Below are 23085 nucleotides of genomic sequence, written 5' to 3'. Positions count from 1 at the left end.
ACCAAATTTGATTAAAACTGGATCAGTCTCAAGGGGTAAGAATGTCTCCCAATTATATGCAGGACCACCCCATTAATATGTGCTGAGCTTTCTCAACAAAAAAAAAATCAGTGATTGAGGCTAGACCAAGTTTGTCCAAAGCATGATCAGAAATAGAGTTGTTAAAATGCTGACGAGCTCAACCAATCAATTGCAAAATAACCTCATTAATACACAGGGATCTTGCCTGTATTTATAATCATCCAGGCTTTTAATGATTTAAGCTTATTACCGAGTTGGATTAAAATTGGATCAGAAATACGACCTCAAGTAACAAGCTCAGCGCTTATATTTGAAGTCTGAGGAAAATTTGATTAAAAATATGAATTTCAGAGTGGTAACGAACTCGGCCCATCCACTGCAAGATCATTTCATTAGTATGGATGGATCTCGCTCACTAAATCAACTGTCCAAGAAAATGGTGATACAGACATAGATGCCGTTTCTGATTAAAATCAGACTCCAAATGCTGCTTCCCAAGTGTTTTTCAAGTTCAGTTATAGAGATTCAAAATCAACTCATTAGTATGCGTGGATCTCACTCATATTGAGCCTACCCGAGATCGTAACAATATAAACATATATTCAAAGTCTGACTGAACTGGATCATAAATATGGCCTCTAATGTCTCAACAAGATAAGTCAGTCAGAAGCAAGATCAACTTGATATTTATTATACATGGAACTCGATCAATAATAAACTCATTCGAGATTCTGATGATATAAACCAGTATTTAAAAGAAACTGAAATCGGATCAGAAATATGACTTCCAGAATGGTAACAAGCAAATGATAACAGATGGACAACACATGCCAGCTTATTGATGCACGGCCATACCACAAGCTGTTAACAGACGGAGAACACCTGACAGCTTACTGATGCATGGCCGTAACACAAGCTGTTAACAGACGGAGAACACCTGACATCTTAATGATGCACGGCCATAACACAAGCTGTTAACAGACGGAGAACACCTGACAGCTTACTGATGCATGGCCGTAACACAAGCTGTTAACAGACGGAGAACACCTGACAGCTTAATGATGCACGGCCATAACACAAGCTGTTAACAGAAGGAGAACACCTGACAGCTTAATGATACATGGCCGTAACACAAGCTGTTAACAGACGGAGAACACCTGACAGCTTAATGATGCACGGCCGTAACACAAGCTGTTAACAGATGGACAACACATCACAGCTTACTGATGCACGGCATGTTAACAGACGGAGAACACCTGACAGCTTATTGATGCACGGCCATAACACAAACTGTTAACAAATGGACAACACATGACAGCTGACTGGTGCTGGGCTGTGCAACAAGCTCACTCAGCCTTACGGCCAGGTGTGATTAAAAGCTATGTGAAAGCTTAACTAATTCATGCTTCCAACTTATTCTGACATTGCCAAGTTTTTTTTTTCTTTTCTTTTTCTTGTATTTGCTTTGTGGTGTTTTTTGTTTTGTTAATTCTAGTCCTGGAACAGGAATATCATTATCAGGACATTATATACTTTTTTGGTACTGGTAGGTCACTGTTGATTCCAGTCTCAAATGACCTGGACCTCTGGTCATGTTATGAAGTCATTCAAAACTAAAATTAAATTGCAGAAACCATTATTTTCTGAACGGACTTATCAGGACCATGACCTCTGACCTTTTCACCCCATAATCAAAAGGTTTCTTTATTGCCTAAAGTGCATGCCATTCACAAAGCTCGGTTAAAAAAACCCTGCTCTAGAACATAAATTATTTTTCAAAACCCATTTATTTTAGCCACAATGACCTTGATTTTTGACCTCTTGATCCCAAAAATCAATAGGCTTCTTCTTAACCCATGTACAAGCCATCCATAATGTTAATGTCCAGATCTGTGATGTGGAATCATGTTAATGTCCAGATCTGTGATATGGAATCATGTTAATGTCCAGATCTGTGATGTGGAATCATGTTAATGTCCAGATCTGTGATGTGGAATCATGTTAATGTCCAGATCTGTGATGTGGAATCATGTTAATGTCCAGACACCATTTTGCTATGTTCAAACACACAGCATAACATACTAAGTCAAAGGATGGGTTTATGAGATAAAAATGCTGACTCTGACTTTAATACAATACTGACTACTATGTGTAAATGATTCAAACACTGCTCTTATAAGGAGTATTACTCAATATTGTTAGAATCTGATTTTAACAGTACTCTGATCAAGAGTACTCAATAGTATGAATAATGTTAATAATACTATGGTACTAATCTATAATGCAAACAACTGATTTTAAGAGTACTCTTAACTAGACTACTCAATAGTATGAGCAATGTTAACAGTACTCTTATTTAGATATCTATACTGTGAGCAACTGATGTTAATAGTATTCTTAACTAAAATATCACTCTGATTTAACAGTACTCTCATCTAGATTACTTCTCCATATTAAAAGTAACTGATTGTAACCACTATTATTTACCATAATATTGTTTATTGTGAGTAACTGATGTTAACAGAGTTCTTATCTAGAGTATTTCACTGCAATGTGACTCATTTTTAGTACTCCTATCTAAAGTACTACTTTACAGAGTAATTAATCCATTCAAATATTTCTCTAATCAAGACAAAAGAGTGTCAAAATTTTCAGTTTAAAAGTACAAATGAAAATGGCAGTTCTTTGTATAATAAACTCATTCAAATACAACATAGATATCATAATATATTAAACAGTTATCTAAAGTTAAAAATAATAAACCATTTTAAAAAGTGCTCGATCAATGCAAACAAATTTGAGAAAGCCTAACTCAGCATACTGAAAATTTAAGATCAAACATAGTTGAAGCCTCTGTAGAAAAGTGGTCTAGAAAACAGTAGTATAAAAAACATAAATTATCCAGTATGTTGGTAAATAGATTGGTCAAAAACTTTGGAACGTAAACAAGCTGACAAGGCCTGGGACCCCCTGGTGACAATCAGGCTAGAAAATTTAAACTGATGAATGAAATGACAGAGCTTTGTGCACGTTTTATATCTATGTTGATTTTGTTTTTAAAATCCCTTGGGTACTAACTGCTCGAAGTGTAGGTGAATACTACAGCTTTCATTCATTTCTGTCTTTTTTAACTTTTCATCTTAATTTAACTAGAGTTAGTCATATATCCTTGAAACAGTCTGAATAATAATGGCAAGCTGTCAACTGCAAAAGTTTCATACTAAACAAGCTTCAAAAATATTTTGTTGTGATAAGCCCTTTCAAAAATATTTTGTTGTGATAAGCCCTATCAAAAATATTTTGTTGTGATAAGCCCTTTCAAAAATATTTTGTTGTGATAAGCCTTTTCAAAAATATTTTGTTGTGATAAGCCTTTTCAAAAATATCTTCTTTTGTTACTTCATATTTTCACACTTCTGTAACAACTGTAAAACTGGATGATAATGCTCTCATTATTTTTGTCTGCCCTACAGTTCCAGCATGTGCAAAGAATACATTAAAGTCTTTTAGATCAAAGAATACATTAAAGTCTTTTAGATCAAAGAATACATTAAAGTCTTTTAGATCAAAGAATACATTAAAGTCTTTTAGATCAAAGAATACATTAAAGTCTTTAAAATCAAAGAATTCATTAAAGTCTATTAGATCAAAGGTTCATGATTTGCTTCCAATTTCTCCATATTGTACAATTTGCTGAAACTTTTATTTGAAATAAAATTAATGATATTCATAAAAATCAGCCAGAATCTTTTTCCCCAAATGAGCATTCTGACCCAATCAGTCCCATCTACATTTTTTTCTAACTCGAGTCCAACTGCAGACAACATAGACCCTGATCTGCCATGTTGTTTCTTCTACTGATTACTCCCAACAATCAGCATGCACCCAGATATGCCATGGTGTTTGTTCTACTTATTACTCCCAACAAACAGCATAGACCAAGATCTGCCAGTCTATTATGAGATGGCAGACCTGCAGTTGGAATCAACTTAAAGGTGAGGATATGTTAGTGAAATATGTTTCAAATACAAAATGAACACGATTTGAGCCATGCATCACACTGTTAAAGCCTGTGTGATTAAATAATACAAGATACATACATGTTTAAACAAGAATAAAATGTGAAAAATGCAACAAGCACAATGTAAACAAGCAAGATATTTAAGCATTAAATGATATCGTCATCAGGTTTCTAAATATAGTTATTTAGACTGACATGATATGGAACAAAACTTCAAAATAAAATGGTAACATATATAAAATAATTAAAACAAATGCATCTAAAGGCTTCTCAATAACTAGGATTTGTCTGAACTTAATTACAGTTTGATATGTAAGGCTTGTAATCTTTTATCTTTAGTACATGTTGTGAAAATAAAGGGAGATAAATTAATAAAAATCAAGGGAGATAAACTAGGCTGACCATAATTCTAAATCTTCCAGTAAAATGGGGAATGCAATATAATGACATTGTGACCAACCAATTAGTTAAATAAACATATAATTCAAGTCCATCTGCAAACAAAAAAGACCCTGATAAATGCATAACATGCCAGCAAACAAGGGTTTATGCCTCAAGAATTAGTATTTGCCAATATTTTCCACTGACGAGTGGTCACTCTAGAAATATACGGAGCTCTGTCAGCTGTTTATTTATATCAAGTGGATATATTTTAAATTCACTCCTCAATTAAGTATCAACATCACTGAGATCAATACAACATGATGTGCATGTATGACAAACGATTAGACACTGATCTTTGAAATAAGCAAATCTAGCTAAGGGGATATAACTTAACCTAAGAAGAAATGGTTTTATTCAGAGTTGTTACATTCCTTGAAATTGCTTTGAAGGAAATTGATTTGATACTATTTTTCATGAGGTCTAAGTAAATATTAATCAATTCTCCTGAAAGATCAAAACAAAATTCAGGACTTGAATATCTGAAGTTCAGATTATATATTTTCAGTGGGATATTGTTATTTACTTGTGGTCATTCCAAGGAAATAATTATATTTAAAAATGCATGTTTCCCCACTTGATCATTGTTAAAATACTGTGCCTCTAACCCTTAAAGCAATTTGTATCCTCAATACTTTTTTATTACAATGATGTGGTATTTAAATTAAGAAATAATGACAAATAATGACGTGAAAAGAGGTATCTATTTCATCACATGTATTTATCTGTTGAAATAGCACATATTCAAAACTCCAATGTTTAAAACATGTACTGTTTTCAACATTGAAGTTTTGAATAATCCTGAAGATTACCAGCCCAAAGGGATTATTTTAAAAATTGCAACATTATAAAGAGCTGTTTATCTTTTGAAACAGACACCTCGTTTTAAGTCGGCATACTGATTCAAACAGTGTTTTTATTAGATTATCAAAAAATGAAAAATCCATACATGTTAAAATTAAAGAGACAATTGCAACAATAGAAATATTTTACTTTGGATTTTTATTTTATATTTGGATTAATATTTTATCTCTCAAAGTTTTGGAATGTCTAACTAACAGAGATTTAACTTTAAAAGAGTATTTCTGAAATAAAACATGATGTTGACTAAAAAGTTAATAATAATATATGATATGCATTGAAAAGCTACAAAAAACAAGTTGCTGGAATAGTAAACATCTTTGGAACACTATGTAAAAGATTTTGTTTTATTAAAGTGAAATAATAAGTTACAACATAAAATAAGAATGAAAAATGATATATACCATGACATTATAACAATTTTTTATTTAAAAAAATGGAAATGGAATAGATTCTTTAAACAAAAACCATAATTAAGAAAAGTAAATTAATAATAGCTAGAGAGACAACATCTGTATACTGGAATCATTTTTTATTTAAAATTACAAAACGTTTAAACTGGATCCCTTGTAACAAAATGTCTCATGGTATTTTACTTTTTATTTATCAGCAAGTTCAGAAAACAAAATTGAAATCTACATCTTTTTGTTTGTGACAAAAATCATGTATACTTTCAAACCTTATACATATATATCACAATCAAATAAATTAATAATACATAATCATTAAAAAAATTAACATTCTTCAATGCATACAGTATTATCCAAAACTTAAAAAAAAAAGTTAATATGTGAACACAGTGCTGATTTGTTTTCAAAACAACTGGCAAAAACACCTGCAGTATGGTATACATAGTTGAGAAACATATCCAAAATGGATCCTCTGTTGAGAACACTTAGTTTGGAACAGACATTTTATTATGCTAGAAGTAATGTTAAAACATCACCTGAATGCAGGCATGTAACATTAGATATTCATACAACAATATCTAAATGCTGGCATGTAACATTACATATTCACTTCATTTTTTGTTAGAAAAATTACTGATGGAAAACTTAATGAATTTCAAGAACAGGCTTTTGCAACATACTTGGCATATTGCTTGGTTGTTGGTTTATTACTGGTATCGTCATGCCGATGAAATGGAAGCAAAGTGCTTTCCAAGGGAGAGACAGCAGCTGGCCCCAGGCTGGCCTGGGTGGGTGCAGAACATACAACCCAAGTCAATTGCTCAACCAACTGACCTACCATGGCCCCCTTCTGCGCTATAGCAAGTACAAGGTGCAAGGTAACATGTAAAGTTTAGAATAAAAAAAACTTGATCCATACAACGATACAGTAAACTGTGATACCATATGGCTCATGACGTCATGACCTATTTGCAAAAAATAAAAATTTTGATTTCAAGTTATAACCTGTTCTTTGACATCTACATGAAGTAGCATCCCTGTACCTATACCTACATTATAACCAGTATATACAATTGCCTTAAAGATAGTCATTCATCTAGCATTAGTTATTGACAAATATAAATCACATCTACAGCTAACCATAAAACTTAACTTTCAACACTTTCAATTTTTATTAATTTAACGGTCAATTTTATGTCCTTGACCATTTGCAATAAACAAAAAAAAAAAAAAAAAAATGTAAAATAAATGGTGGGGTAAGTAAAACATTAAAGAATCATAAATTTAAAATTGACTTAAAGTACTAAAAGGTGATATAAAAATACATGTATATTTAAAAAAGTAAAACTTTTTTATGAATGATTTAATATACCTGATAAAATGAAAGACTACATTTTGAAGTCTGAGGCAGATCTGGCCCCAGTCTGAGATTTTTTAACATATTTTTTTATTACTAGGTTGGCAACAATGGAGTTTTCATTGAACACTGAATTGAGCAGGTACATGTTTGAAAGGCTGACAGTAACAATATATGGATTTCTCCTTTATATAGTCTTGCGATACCTCTGAGGGAACTTTTAGAACTCTCTCAAATTTAAGGAATTCCGCAATTTTGTTTTATAAGAATATAGAAGTCAAAATGTGTGCCAATTTAAACTTAAAACATTATTGTTCATTCTTTCAGCTATTATCAACTAAGCCTAAAATCTCAAAATTGTCAGAATCATAATAATTGCAATAAAATCCTCAAAGGCCAATTAACAAATCCCAAACTCCACCTTCGGTTATACACCAAAAGCTGCCAATCAATTGTTGTCAACATGAAATGCCAATTAGACACTAGCCAATCTTTTCCTTGGAAAGATGTAATTCATAATGCATTGACAACAGCGCTACACTTGCCCGATTAAAAAGAAGTTTGCCAGCCTGGTGGTTAGATGGTTTGGATTGGTTTGGTGTTTATGATATGGCAACACAAATAGGCAACTTAGTGCCAAGGCAAGTGAAGGAACATGCCTTGCCTAAGGATGGACACTGGTATCTGTCCCAGGCTGATATAATAGTTAAATTCAAATGTGTACTTGTTGCTTTGTCAGTCTGGCACATTAACAAATTATCCACAATGGTTCCTGCAGCCAATAGTATGACATTACATCCCTGATCCTGCAGGGGGCAGTGGTTGGGGTTGTTAGACACACAGAGTCTGCACTATGGAAATTCAATCTGCAATACATTCATTATCCAAATTGTGTTAGGTTTCTTCTCAACTGAAAACAGTTCTTTAAAATAAAATAATACAAATTTTGAGAAGAAAAAAAATCAGTAGTTTTTTCAGAAAATCCAATGCAACTGAGAATGCATGGTTATCTCAGTTTTTAACAATTCAATAATTCTGGTTCAAAATGCTTAAAATGCAGTCTTATAATGATTATTTTATCAATTCCCTTATAAGTTCAGTCCAATGCAAACAACATAGACCCTGTTCTTCCAATACATAATGCACCAGCATATCAAAGTATTTGCTGATGGTGCTACTGACAACTCCTAACAAACTACTCAGACCCACATCTGCCAGCACAATGTGTTACAGCAGATATCAGTCTGTGCAATTTGCAAATGGACTTGACTTACAACCGTGTATGTATCATAAATGCCCTAAGATATTTATTTGGAAAGAAATTTGCTCAAAGACATTTCTTTATCTTTTCTGATGCTATCCAACGAACTAATTCAAAAATTCCTTGCATATATTAATGGTGCTACAATTAATTAAATTAATGGAGAATCACTTTAATTCACAGTTTTTTCCATGAAGCGGCAACAATGTTCTTGCTTATGACAATGAACTTTTAATAAATTTAGACAAAACTATTTAGAAATTCTACAAGTTGTTTTGGGTTTCTTTTTAAATTTATTTTATGCATGATGAAAATCAGAAAGAAATCTTATTTATTCTAAACAGTTTTGTGTTCTTTAATCTACACAATTTGTAGGTCCTTTTGAGAATTAGTTTAGTTTTCTTACTCCAAAATCTTAACTGTGGTAAACCATGGTACATTATAATCAAACTGTACAATATAAATTGCTTCAAGCAAAAGTATACTTTAATTTTCTTTATACATTGGAGATCAAGATAAAAAAAAAATAACGGAAATCATTCAAATCTTTTTACATCAATAAAAAGTGCTCCAGTAAGCAAAATTCACATTTTATGGGGTCCCTGAGTGGTCTAAAGCACTCACCATTATGGATCACTGCCATCTCACCTCTGTCTGAATAGGTTCGAATCTCTGATTCGGCCAATGTCAGCATGTGAGAAAGCTTGCCGTGGGTCAGTGATTCTTTCCGGGGGTTTTCCCAGGGTTCTTCCTCCACCATTTATGCTAGCTGACATGTATAGTCTATCTTGTGCTGAAAAATGGCATTAAACCTTACAGCAACAACACATTTAATGGCAACATTTTGATTCCATGCTTTTGGTTTAAACATGACTACAATATTGTTCTTTAGTGAGAGAAGTGACCAATGTTACACATTAGTCTTTTCATGATTTTACACATTAGTCTATTCATGATATTACACATTAGTCTATTCAAGATATTACACATTAGTCTATTCATGATATTACACATTAGTCTATTCATGATATTACACTTTAGTCTATTCATGATATTACACATTAGTCTATTCATATTACACATTAGTCTATTCATGATATTACACATTAGTCTATTCATGATATTACACATTAGTCTATTCATGATATCACACATTAGTCTATTCATGATATTACACATTAGTCTATTCATGGTATCACACATTAGTCTATTCATGATATTACACATTAGTCTATTCATGATATTACACATTAGTCTATTCAAGATATTACACATTAGTCTATTCAAGATATCACACATTAGTCTATTCATGATATTACACATTAGTCTATTCATGATATTACACATTAGTCTATTCAAGATATTACACATTAGTCTATTCAAGATATCACACATTAGTCTATTCAAGATATCACACATTAGTCTATTCATGATATTACACATTAGTTTTTGTATAGAAAAAGTCCCAAAGAACTAAAATATTAAAGAAAGTAACCTCTATTAAGCAAACACCTGTATTCTGAGGCCACTTTTCTTGCTACACAGGTGGCTATATAAGACATGTTTGACTCTCACCATTTGTCAGATATTTTTTAAAATGAGACATACTTTTTTATGTTGCTGATGATGATGAAAAAAACTATAGCAAATTATAACTAATCAATTGCAACAGTTTCAACTCTTATTTCCAAAAGGTTGACCTTTACAAACTCAAACCTCTATATATGCAGCAAATCGGTGTATTTTACACATACAATTTTTGTGTTCGAATTATGCATAACATGTAACTTTAAGCATTTAATCAAAATTCGCCAGCATATATTGCATCAGCAATGTCCGTGTTTTGTTATGGAACATTTGATCAGTATAAACTGTTATCGGTACAAGTTCTGGATGTCATATCTGAGATAATAACACCTGATCAATGTTAGAACACACTAAAATGGAGCCTTAAAATTAAATGCCCCTTGAATTAGTCCTGGTCATTAAGCTAGTCTACATATTCAGAAAGTCATAATTAATGTCACTGCAACTTAGACACACTCTGGAATATTAAGTTGGTGTTTTCCAGTTATACAAAAGTACCCCACTGAATTTCAAAAATGGTTAGTTCCAATCCAAGGAGTGAAATACCCAATTTATTGAATCCTTCCTACAACCATTTAATTTGGTATCTGTCAAATCAATTCTTAATGAAGAAAATTGCTGAATCATCTTAGTAATATAAATTAATTATGACGATACATTTTTAGAAATGCATATAAATGAATCAATGTACATTTTTTAAATTTTGTATAAGTATTACATGATTATAAAATAAATAAAGTAGGATTTGATAATGAGTCTTTCAAAGTGTTTAATTTTGTATTCTAACATAAACCCATTTTATCTCCATTTACACCACATAGAGCCGATTTTTTAAAAATCTTGTACAATGTACACCTCAGATGGAGTCACATTCAGCAATTATCAATACAACAGTGCAACAACATCATGGGAGAGCTCAGTCAATGGATGACTATGATGCTATAGATCTGTGATATTGGATTAACAGACAGCAATCTGCACAGTTTGTTAAAATCAGATAATGACTTTAAAAGAAGCATTATTTTTTTATAATTATAAGCACTTATCAAACAAGTATTTATCTAATGAAACAGCTTTCAAGACAATATTTCTCAACTTTATCAGGGCCTAAACTGAGGTGTACGAGATTTATAATCATTATAATTATGGTCCTGCTGTCGATACAAAAACTATTTTTTTCTTAATTATTATCTTAATTATTATCTTTGGCTGTTCATTTGCATATGCTTTTAACAAAATGAACTAAACCTCAGGTTCAAATTTGCTAAGATTTCTATATTCCAAAATGACCTGCTAAACAACATAACCTCATGAACAAAATAAATTAGATAGGAAAATCTTATGAAAATTCCCACAAGACACAGATATGTCCAAAGTTAAGAGCTACTTAATCATTCCCAACTGTTTCTGGATGTATCTTGATATTATCTTCTGGGGTCGCTCTTGCCATTCTTCCAGAGCTTCATGTGATGCTGTTATCTGGTCACCCTTTAGACGGTCTATTATTGTGCAACAAAGAATTGCACCTGGAAATTAAAAAGAAATTCAAATAGAAAAATACAAAAATTGTCTCTACTTCCAACCTATACAAAAAATTTGCATGCAGCTTTTATCTTCCTTCAGTATGAAACCAAAGAGCAAAACATAATTTGCCAAATTCCAAAATTATTTTAGTTATTGAAATAAAATAGGATTGTCCAAAAGGAGTTGTGCCAGCAAAGTATGATTTTTAAACTTGAGAAAATAGTGAGCAAACGTGCTTTTAAATATTACCCCCACCTTTCCTGTATTTTACCTCTGTTGGAAATAAGTCAAATGAGTCTGTCACATCGTCATTTGACTGCTCCGGTGGCCTAGTGGTTAGAGTGTCCGCCTCGGATGCAGGAGGTCGTGGGTTCGATCCCCGGCCAAGTCATAACAAAGACTTACAAAAATGGTACTAACAGCTGCCTTGCTTGGCGCTCAGCATTAAGAGGTTAGTGTTAGGACAGGTCGGCCTGGTGTCAGGATAATGTGACTGGGTGGGACATCATGCTACATGTCTGTGGCACGATGCCCCAGTGCTAGACATCACTATATACTGCAGACATCGTAGCGATATGACTGAAAAACTGTTAAAGCTATGTTAAAAATCCAAATCACACATACACATCACATCCTCTCCATCAAAAACAGGGGCAATAACTCTTATAAACAGTGAGTTGGTTATATAAACAGTGAGCTGGTTAATGTATTTTCAGATGGTGGTCATAACATGTATCCAGTCTCAAATAAATTCAGCCAAAACTTATTGAGGCACAAAATTGTACTGTATATTGATTTAGCTATAATGACTCCAGCAAATTAGGAATCTATCAATCTGTATATCTTCCCAAAAAGTTACTATAATGAGTAAAACAATATCAAAGAAATCCACTGACAAATGCAAGTCTTTGCAGTCACACTGATGTATAAAATACCAATTCCTGCAAAAATGATGTTAAGGGGGAATAACTCTTACAATTAGAGAACTGGGTCAATATGTGCATCTTCTTTTTTTTTTTTTCTTTTTTTTTATTAACCCCATAATAGGTTGACCAATGGGTCGGGGAACCATCCCAGGGTCACCTTACAATCAAACATTTCTGGTTATCAGATAATCTAGGGATAATAAATATAATCTACAGAGAAAGTAAAAAAGAAAACACACACACACACACACACGCATATACACATGCATATGGCACACAATCTATGTGACATGGCCTTTGTGATATTACAATATTTTGTTCCTGTTTACCATCAAGTCAGAGACAAGTTAAATGTTCATTGTTGAGGTCCATTTTTGAAGAAATTGGTCCTCTTTTTTATTTACCTTAGCAGTGTATTTTTCAATGTTCTTATGCATTGCAACTATTTGCTTAAAAGCAAAAATAGAAGGATTTTTCATATTAAATCTGCAAGTATAAATATAATATTTTGCCAAAATAAGCAGAAAATTACCCAAAATGTCCAGTTGTTCACTTCCTAAAAATGTTTCTTTTTTGGACAGATGTACAATATTTGGGCAAAAAGGTGCAAAAACTTCAATAAAACGGTACCAAAACTGTGAAGTAATACTGCAGTCATAAAAGAGATGCTCAATACTTTCGGTTTCACTCTTACAGAAAGTACATTTGTTGTCATCAAATATGTTAATTCTTTTAAGAAAATCATTAGTAGCGATTATTCTATGGATTAATTTAAAGTTAAAAGAGATCGACTTGGTATCCTTGGTACAGCATTTTGCCCGGCTATATATATCAGATGTATAAAATACCAATTCCTGCAAAAATGATGTTAAGGGGGAATAACTCTTACAATTAGAGAACTGGGTCAATATGTGCATCTTCAGATGATGATGTTAATATTTAACCAGTTTCAAAGCATTCCATGAAGAAAAAAAATGCTTGCCTAGTTCTATTCACAAGAACTGAGTCATACCTTGCAACCAGCTGCAAAGTGAAATGGGAGATAACTCTTACAGTTAATGCAGGACAAAAGGGACTGAAAAGAACTATGATATATACCATATATTTATTCTTGCTTCTAAGTTGGATAGAATTTTAAACTGCATAATCCAGGTCTTCTCTGCATAATGTGCTGGCAGATAAGGGTATATGCAGTTTGTTAGGATCATTCAACAGAACACACAACACAGACCCTGATCAACCAGTGCATTATATAATGCAGGTCAGGATCTATATTGTTTGCAGTTAGACCTGACCTACAGCTGTATATAATTTTATTGCAAAAACACAAATTCATACTAGCGAAGATGAAATTAATAATTCCAGAAGAAGATTCTATACAAGGAAATTAAAAATTTTCAATTTTTACCTATACCTAACATGCACATATATTGCAAAAAGTAATTTCCAATTAATCTACACTTAGATCGTGCTAAAATTTTGTACTCATAATCTAAAGGTCACAAGTCCAATAAGAATGACTTAAAAAAGGGAGATAACTCTTTAAAAGTTGACCGAAGCTTTGCATGAGGTACTTTGCTTCTTTTTTTCAATGACATCATTGATAAACTGCAATTTTCAGTGTAATAGAACAATTTCTGAGTAATGATGGTGTTTAAATTAGTCATAAATAAATACATTTCTGAAAATTTACCCATTCTGAATAGGGGGCAGAAAGAGAATAAAACCAGCAAGACTGTAAATTTCAAGGAAATAGGTTGTAAGACTCCTACTTTTAACTCTAGCTCGGTATGCCATGGCAGCAAAACACAGCGATTCCATTTCAATATTTCTGATTCCTCTGTCGTGAATTCTTTTTAGAAAAGACATCTTGTCTTCCTCACTAAAGTCACAGAATGCCCCATCCAGCCGTGCCTGACCTAAAAAAAATATATGCAATCTTTACAGACTTGTATTGGCTCTCTGTCGATTTTGAAATGCTTCAGGGCAATAGAAATCCAAAAATCAAATAATTAAACTGGTGCAGTAATTGGAAAATATGAAGTCTGAGCACACTAAAACAGATTTAAAAAAATATAAACTACTTATTCTTTGTGTAAAATATGGAGCTTGAGCAAAATGAAACAAAAGAATCTACACCTTAAGTATATGATAAATAACCTAAGCAATAATTAACTGCTATTTTCTCCAAGGCATAACATGTCTTTAGAGGTACCATAATTAAAAGGACATAACATTTAACAATTTTCAGCTGTTAAGTGTCTGTTCACTTCAAATATATGGAACAATTACAAATAAAATTTATTATCCTACACCTAATCATTTCTTAAAATAACAGTTAATGGGAAGTAACTTTCAACAATTTTAAGATGTGTCGGTTCACTTCAGATACATTTCTTACTGTGATTATTACTGCAATTATTCCTTAAAGTAATGATCTACATAAAATACATGACAATATCTAGGATTCATTGAGGTCTATATCACCATGTCCAACAAGTTTCTCAAAGGAACTAACACTATACTTAAAGTAATGGTCTACATAAAATACATGATAATATCTAGGATTCATTGAGTTTCTATATCACCATGTCCAACAAGTTTCTCAAAGGAACTAACATTATACTTAAAGTAATGATCTACATAAAATACATGATAATATCTAGGATTCATTGAGTTTCTATATCACCATGTCCAACAAGTTTCTCAAAGGAACTAACACTATACTTAAAGTAATGATCTACATAAAATACATGATAATATCTAGGATTCATTGAGTTTCTATATCACCATGTCCAACAAGTTTCTCAAAGGAACTAACATTATACTTAAAGTAATGATCTACATAAAATACATGATAATATCTAGGATTCATTGAGTTTCTATATCACCATGTCCAACAAGTTTCTCAAAGGAACTAACACTATACTTAAAGTAATGATCTACATAAAATACATGATAATATCTAGGATTCATTGAGTTTCTATATCACCATGTCCAACAAGTTTCTCAAAGGAACTAACATTATACTTAAAGTAATGATCTACATAAAATACATGATAATATCTAGGATTCATTGAGTTTTTATATCACCATGTCCAACAAGTTTCTCAAAGGAACTAACACTATACTTAAAGTAATGATCTACATAAAATACATGATAATATCTAGGATTCATTGAGTTTCTATATCACCATGTCCAACAAATTTCTCAAAGGAACTAACACTATACTTAAAGTAATGATCTACATAAAATACATGATAATATCTAGGATTCATTGAGGTCTATATCACCATGTCCAACAAGTTTCTCAAAGGAACTAACACTATACTTAAAGTAATGATCTACATAAAATACATGATAATATCTAGGATTCATTGAGTTTCTATATCACCATGTCCAACAAGTTTCTCAAAGGAACTAACACTATACTTAAAGTAATGATCTACATAAAATACATGCTAATATCTAGGATTCATTGAGTTTCTATATCACCATGTCCAACAAGTTTCTCAAAGGAACTAACACTATACTTAAAGTAATGGTCTACATAAAATACATGACAATATCTAGGATTCATTGAGGTCTATATCACCATGTCCAACAAGTTTCTCAAAGGAACTAACACTATACTTAAAGTAATGGTCTACATAAAATACATGATAATATCTAGGATTCAATGAGTTTCTATATCACCATGTCCAACAAGTTTCTCAAAGGAACTAACACTATACTTAAAGTAATGGTCTAGATAAAATACATGACAATATCTAGGATTCATTGAGGTCTATATCACCATGTCCAACAAGTCTCTCAAAGGAACTAACACTATACTTAAAGTAATGGTCTACATAAAATACATGATAATATCTAGGATTCATTGAGGTCTATATCACCATGTCCAACAAGTTTCTCAAAGGAACTAACACTATACTTAAAGTAATGGTCTACATAAAATACATGATAATATCTAGGATTCATTGAGTTTCTATATCACCATGTCCAACAAGTCTCTCAAAGGGACTAACACTATACTGTTCAATTTCCACAAATTCAAGATAACAGCATATCTTTTTAAATGTTGAGTGCTGAAACCATCTCTTGATATTCTTCAACAAGAACAATATTTTCAAATTAGCTGTAGTGGTAGTCAGATTGGCATCATTTTCATTTATAACATTATAAAAAGTCTTCTGGTGCAAACCCCATGTTGAAATGACTTCTCCATTCAAAGATGTAACAATTTACAAGATCTGCAAAATGACTGCCATAGTAGCGATACCAGACATCAGACTGGCAACACTTCCATTTAGAAGAAACTGGACATCATAAGAAGCCTTTTGGTCAAAGAATAATATCAATACGACCAGCACAGGAGAAGCAGCTGTAACAAGATTTTCATGAAGGCCATCGTGGTGACCAAGACTAGAAGTCAGATTGGCAACATTTTAGTTTATGACCATATAGACATTATAATAAGTCCTGTGGTTAGAAACTAATTTTTCCCAGTAAAATGTTTCTTCAAGAATACTTAGCCAATCATAGGAGAACTACTACTAACTCACAAATCCAGCCCTCCCAGATACTACTTATAGCTAAAGGGGGCTAAAAATTGTCTGTGGCAGTCGTGGCAGAGTGATCTCTCTTTATGTATAAGACTTGGTGACAAAGTTAAAGAATACATCAGTTACTACTGGAGCAGAAGGAACGCTCTCTATGGATGTAACTGTTGGAAGGGTGTATGTGTATTATGATTGGTTAAGTATTCTCAAATAATCATATTTTTTAAAGGAAAAATTGGTTTCTTCTTCAAATATTTTAGCCAATCTTAATACCATAGGAGAATAGGTAAGAGGTGGAGGGAGGTATATCCCCTTATCCCAGAGATGCCATCTCCGATCCCCTAAGGTATTTGAGACAGCTTCTATGTAACCCAACTGGAGGGAACGCCATCTTCCAGGGTGTGGCTTCAAAATGGAAAAATTCCCCCCTGCAAATCCAGTGGAAGTTGTGAAGCCACATCTTAAGAAGCTGTCGATATATCTGGAAGGGTGACCTATTGAAATACTGATATATGCTGAGCGAATATCCACCTTGCTCCTACCAGATGCATTCTGGGATGACAGATCTCGGAGATAACAGAGAATGTGCACTCCGATCTCCATCCCACAGCCTGAATAATGTCGGTCAGTAAACAGTTCTGGTCTGATGCTAGGATGGTGGCAATTGCTTTAACCTCGTGAGCAAAAGTATGTAATAAGTTCATTGAGCTAGGGTTATTTCCCTATATTCTGAGCGAATAACCCCCTTACTCCAGGATGTGATAGTCTGTTCTGACAGATCCTACTGTCCTTTTATGAGAAGTAGAAAGTGGTGTGACCTCCCTTGATGCAACAGCTCTGTTCCTATTAAAGTATCACCTGAAAGCTAACACTGGGTTTTGTAGGTGGCCTTTAGTTGATGTGTCCAGATGAGACACACAGCTCGTGACAAAAGTTTAGTTACCTGTCAAAGGGAGACGGTTCTTAGCGATGAAGAGAATGCTGTCATGAATAAGGCTGACCCAAATTGTCAGAACTTCTATGTAATTCAAGTATACTGATAGGGCATGTATTTCATGAAATCTGCCTGCAGTTGCTAATGCCATGAGGAAGCAGGTCTTGCAGGTAAAGGAGCACCACAAATGCCCTTGAAATCAGTTCAAAAGGTGTCTTATCCAGCCAGGTTTATACCCAAGATAGGTTCCACTTTGGGCACAGGGTTAACCTTTTTGACCGTGTATACACAAAGCTGGCGAGAAGGTCCATTAAGTCCTGGGTATGTCCAATATCCTCACTCCTGTAATAACGAAATGTGTCAGCGATTGTGGAACATTAACGTTTTATCTACCTAGCTCTCTTCGAAGAGCCAGAGGAGGAAATTAGCTATATGTGTTATTGATGCCTGGAGAGGCAAGATATGTTCATTTGCACACCACTGGTTGAAAACTGCGCCAATTGACATCATATGCTGTCAGAGTGAAGGGCCATTGTTCCTGAGCAATTCTCTCCATGACTGGTTGTGAAAACTGTTTATGTTTGAGGGCCTGTTTGAGATGATCCAGACGTACAGGTTCGGAAGCTTCAGACAAGGATGAAACAACTTACGTCATGGTTGTTTGAGTAGATGAAGGAAAACTCGAATTTTTCAGAGTTTCCGATACAAGACTGATGAGGTCGTTGATCCACAACTCCTCCCATTGGAGCGATGCGATGAGGACGAGGCAATAGACTGATTCCCTTGCTTTCTGTAACTACAGGGCATTGACTGCCTAAGCTGTTGGGTCCTGGATGGAGAGACAAAGAATGGGAGTTTGGATTCCTCCTTGTTACAAACAGGTCCACCAATGGTTGATTCCATCAGGTACAGATCTGAGTGAGAACTGAGGGATGGAGAAACCATTCCTTCTGTACTAGCTGACTGTTCTGTGACAAAGAGTAGGCCAGTACAATGAGGCATCCCAGGATATGGTGAATATGTATGTGGCTTTCCTGATGACAACACCACTACAGAAAGTCCCACAGCATGACGCAAAGGTCTGAGGATCGGGGTCTTCCTTGTTGTTGGAGCTTAATCATGATTTGGTTCGTCCTTGTATTGTGTGATAAGTCACCACTATAGAATTGTCAGACAGAATGAGAACTCCCTTGCCAAGCAAATATTGCTGCCATGGGTGAAGGACTTTCACAATGGCCTTCCTCACCAGAATTACTGATTTAAAGATGCCATTCCTGGGGAAAGCGTGCACTGCTGGTGTCCCAAAAGGATGGTTGTAGGCAGGCTACCCAACCTTCTGTACTTGCATCGGTACAGACCATAACCTCGAGTGAGTGGACATGCAGATGTATACCCACCACAAGCCAAGTTAGGTTACTCACAATCTACAGATGGTGCCTCAATTGGGTGTCAATGGTGGGAGGATGGTCCAGTGGGCAAACTTGAGAACTACATTGGCCAAAGTGTCTTGAGCAGCTCCGCTCAGTACTCTGGCCATTCTTGAGACTGACTCCCATGTTTGCCCTGAGGTATTTGGAGTGGGAGAAGATAAGCTATGTTCCATTGAATGGAACATAGCCAGAGAGATTGTTTGATTTATCGACTGATTGTATTTTACGGCACACCAGCACTATTAGGCTATTTAGCACCATACAAAAGGTTATATGTATAATCAATTAAAAATGATAAAAGGTTTCATATCGACCAGCGATATCAGGAATAAATAGTTGAAAGTAAAATGATAAGATGGCAAGGGTAATATAAAAAGCTTCCCGATCAATGGGGGAATGTAAATGGTATATGTTAATAAAGACAGATGAAAAGTTATTGAAAATAAGGGACGGTATACATAACCGGAGAGAACGAGAGTCCAACAACGAAGTCAAGGCAATGATATTGCCCACTAACTGAGTGTCAACAGAGGCCATCCGATCCATATGTATGGAGCGTGGCTGTGTCATCCCCAAAGCAATGAAATTACTGTCAACAGCTGGGGTTCCGAAGAAAAGACTGGCGTGGGCAAAGGTAGAACCACCGACGAACTGATGATGAAGGCAGGTCAGAACGTCTGCATCTCTCCCAGACTGCAGGAGTAACTGAATTTGGACTATTCTATTCTGTCGTAAGATCAACATACACTGGAGTGCTGGTCCAGGTTGTTGATGGAGTGGGAGGTGGAGGACAAAACTCGGGACCAGAAAAATGGAGGCTCAGAAGGCTGAATCTTCGTATGACAATGAATAGTGTAGAAGAGATGACAGTACTGGGATAAAAAATGCATCATTATCTTGATCGTGTCTGAAGTTAACACTTGAGACTGAGCTGGTTAAGAGTGATGAGGTCTGTTGCTCACTAAACGCCCTGAATTAGAAACCGTGACTTCAAGACAGCTGCTTTGTAAAGAGTCTCTCAGAGTGTAGAGAAACTGCGAGGTGACTCTGTTGGTGCATGAGGACCTATTCATCGCATAATGCCGAATGAGTGTCTTGAGGTAGTATGAGGGTTAGACTGGTACCTGTACATGTCTGCAAAAGTTGGGTTTGACATACCAGAAGCTGGACTGTTATCGACTGAGCCCATGTGAAGAATATCATTACAACCACCAGTTGGGTTATGGTATATTTGATCCTTGTAGCCTGTCTGTATGTCTGTTGAATGTGAGGGTACTTGGCTGTCTTTAAGCTCTGTCCCTCACTGTTCTGTGACATGTGTGCCGGAGCTGTTACGCATCGTGTCAATGTCTGGCCCTTCATGGAAGAAGGAAGTTGAATTACCTCTCTTGTCCCCATAAAGTTTCACACTGAGGAAAATTCAGCATTCAGACTGGTGACGTCTTCTTCCTGAGCTGTGTTGTTTGCACTTTCTCATAGTTCTAATCTGTAAGACAAAATAGAGCAGATAGAGCAAAGCATATAAAACTAGCCCTGCACCTTTGTTTTTAATGCAATGTCCATGTAGAGCTAAATCATTAAAAGGTGACCAAAAATTTTATAACAGGCAGTCTAACAAAGCAAAGAAGCATACAGGCAAAACAGAAGGACAATACCACCTGTTTATAAACCTGTGAGGCTGTACATACGATGTTTGAATACCTTGTGGAAGCACAGCTATACCAAATGATTGTTACCTGGAAAAAAGTGATAGCAGACTATTTCAATTATAATGTTATCTATAGGGAAGGTCAAGGATGGTCTGTACAGGTAGACTCATTGAAGCATGGTGTTCCAAGGCTAAATATACCTTGGTAAATGAAACTCAGCTGTATATACCATAAAAGACGGAATTATATAGATGTAAGGAGTTTCTTAAGAGCATAAAGACATGCACACATATAAATAACGTAGCATAGGCTACATGTGCAAGCAACTTATTGCTCGATAAATATGAATGAAAGTTTATGCAGATAAACATGACACAAGTGTCACCTATAAAAACATGCATGCACAGGATGCGACTGAATAAACCATGTATTGAATGCTGGCCTGTAATTGTCCGACAAGAGCGAGCAGAAGAAATACAGAAATGTACACAATTGTCTACATTACACACATAAAACCTTTGCATAACAGGAAACTGAGGCACCATTATAGAAACGTACACAGTAGGTGCTCTAATATCCATTTTGAGACTTAAAGGGAAAAAGGCACAGAGACCGACTGTACAAGTATATACATTAAAGTTGGCACTTGGACACTACAAAATCCTTGGACAGAAACACGCTGATTTGTACCCATTCCTAACGGAATATCACATATAGATATAAGTTATATGATGACTAGAGACTTAAACTTATAAAATTAGTGTAGACTGAACTGAATGTGAAGTCACATAGGCTCCACATGCCACTGACAAAGCGTTAGCAACTTGTAAATGCAGAACTTTGTCATGATATAAAGAGAAAAAGTTGGAAATACTTTCCTAACAAGTGAAAAACTCCTCTAACTTGTAGTGGTGTATCTTCCACGTAGCTTCTGGCTTTTGTGAGGTCTCCTGTGACAAAAGCGTGCTTCTTGGCACAAGTGGAAGTAGTAAATGACGTATTCTTAGACTTTGCCGCCAAGTTTTATACATGAGGGGAGATCATTCTGCCTGACCGCCACATAGGTCGATAGACAACTTTTAGCTTCCTTTAGCTAAACGTAGTATCTGGGAGGGCTGGATCTGTGAGGTAGTAGTAGTTCTCCTAAGGTATTATGAACAGGTAACATATTTGAGAAAGAAACCCATGTAAAAAGGAGTAGTCATATGATTTTCAAAGATGGTTGCTGTAATGTGACCATATTGGACATCAAAAATGCACTGCTTTCATTTAGAACCAACTAGACTTCTGTTTTATCACCATCTTTCAATATAATATGATAGGATATATATGGCAGCCAGTAAATCTGGTTGAGGAATAACATGGGGAAAACCCTGTAAAGAAACTCCCAACCCACAGGAAGCAAGTGGTAAGCTTTCTAACACACCCATATTAGCCAGTCTTGAGACTTGAACCCACATCCACAGAGGTGAGATGTCAGTGATTGGTAAAAGCAAGTGCCTTCAATCAATAGGACAAAGTCTTCCAGTCAAAAATCTATGTCAATATGACTTTCCGTACTGGAGAAATTGTGATAACAAAAGTTTCAACATGGACGGCATGAAGATCAGATCGGCACCATTTATATTTAGGACCAACTAGATATCATAAGAAGTCGTTAAGTTAAAACCCAGTGTTGATATCACCCTCCATTCATGAGTAGAGATAAAATTTTGAAGATGGCTGCTGTGGTGGCCTTATCGGATATCCAAGAGACGCCAATCAGATATCCAAGAGATACCAATTTCATTTCAGACCAACTAAACAATGGGATGAACATGTGTGTCAAGTTTCATGACAATCCTCCAAGTAATGTAAAAGGAGTTGCAAACTCAAATTTGCACCAAAGGACTGATGCAGGAAGATGGATGGATCATAGACATCAGACCAGCTGATAGCTCTTCTGGTCTATGATTCTATGATATGTAAAACCGAAAAATATGTATAACCGAAAAATCACAGAGGCCACTATAAAATAATAAATTAACAAATAAATAAATGTATTAGATGCAATTGCTAATAATGATAATTTCAAATGGAAAGCACTAAATGATGATGATA

General features: G+C 34.6%; 1 protein-coding gene across 1 annotated transcript in view; it reads right to left on the bottom strand.

Moving 5' to 3' along the window:
• Positions 1-687: 687 nt before the first annotated feature.
• The window catches only part of LOC149791261 (uridine phosphorylase 2-like), a 46606-nt gene continuing 24208 nt past the window's right edge, over positions 688-23085 (bottom strand). Inside the window, exons 7-8 of the mRNA XM_089969760.1 lie at positions 14182-14328; positions 688-11485 (exon numbers count right to left, since the gene is read on the bottom strand). Coding sequence (XP_089825886.1) covers positions 11343-11485; positions 14182-14328 — 290 coding nt within the window. The 3' untranslated portion in view covers positions 688-11342. The remainder of the gene's footprint in view (positions 11486-14181; positions 14329-23085) is intronic.

This window comes from Sinohyriopsis cumingii, chromosome 9 (genome assembly GCF_028554795.1).
Source record: "Sinohyriopsis cumingii isolate HCF-2022 chromosome 9, ASM2855479v2, whole genome shotgun sequence".
Lineage (NCBI taxonomy): Eukaryota > Metazoa > Mollusca > Bivalvia > Unionida > Unionidae > Sinohyriopsis > Sinohyriopsis cumingii.
The sequence above is the reverse complement of the archived record's forward strand: the minus strand, read 5'-3'. Positions and strand labels throughout refer to the sequence as shown.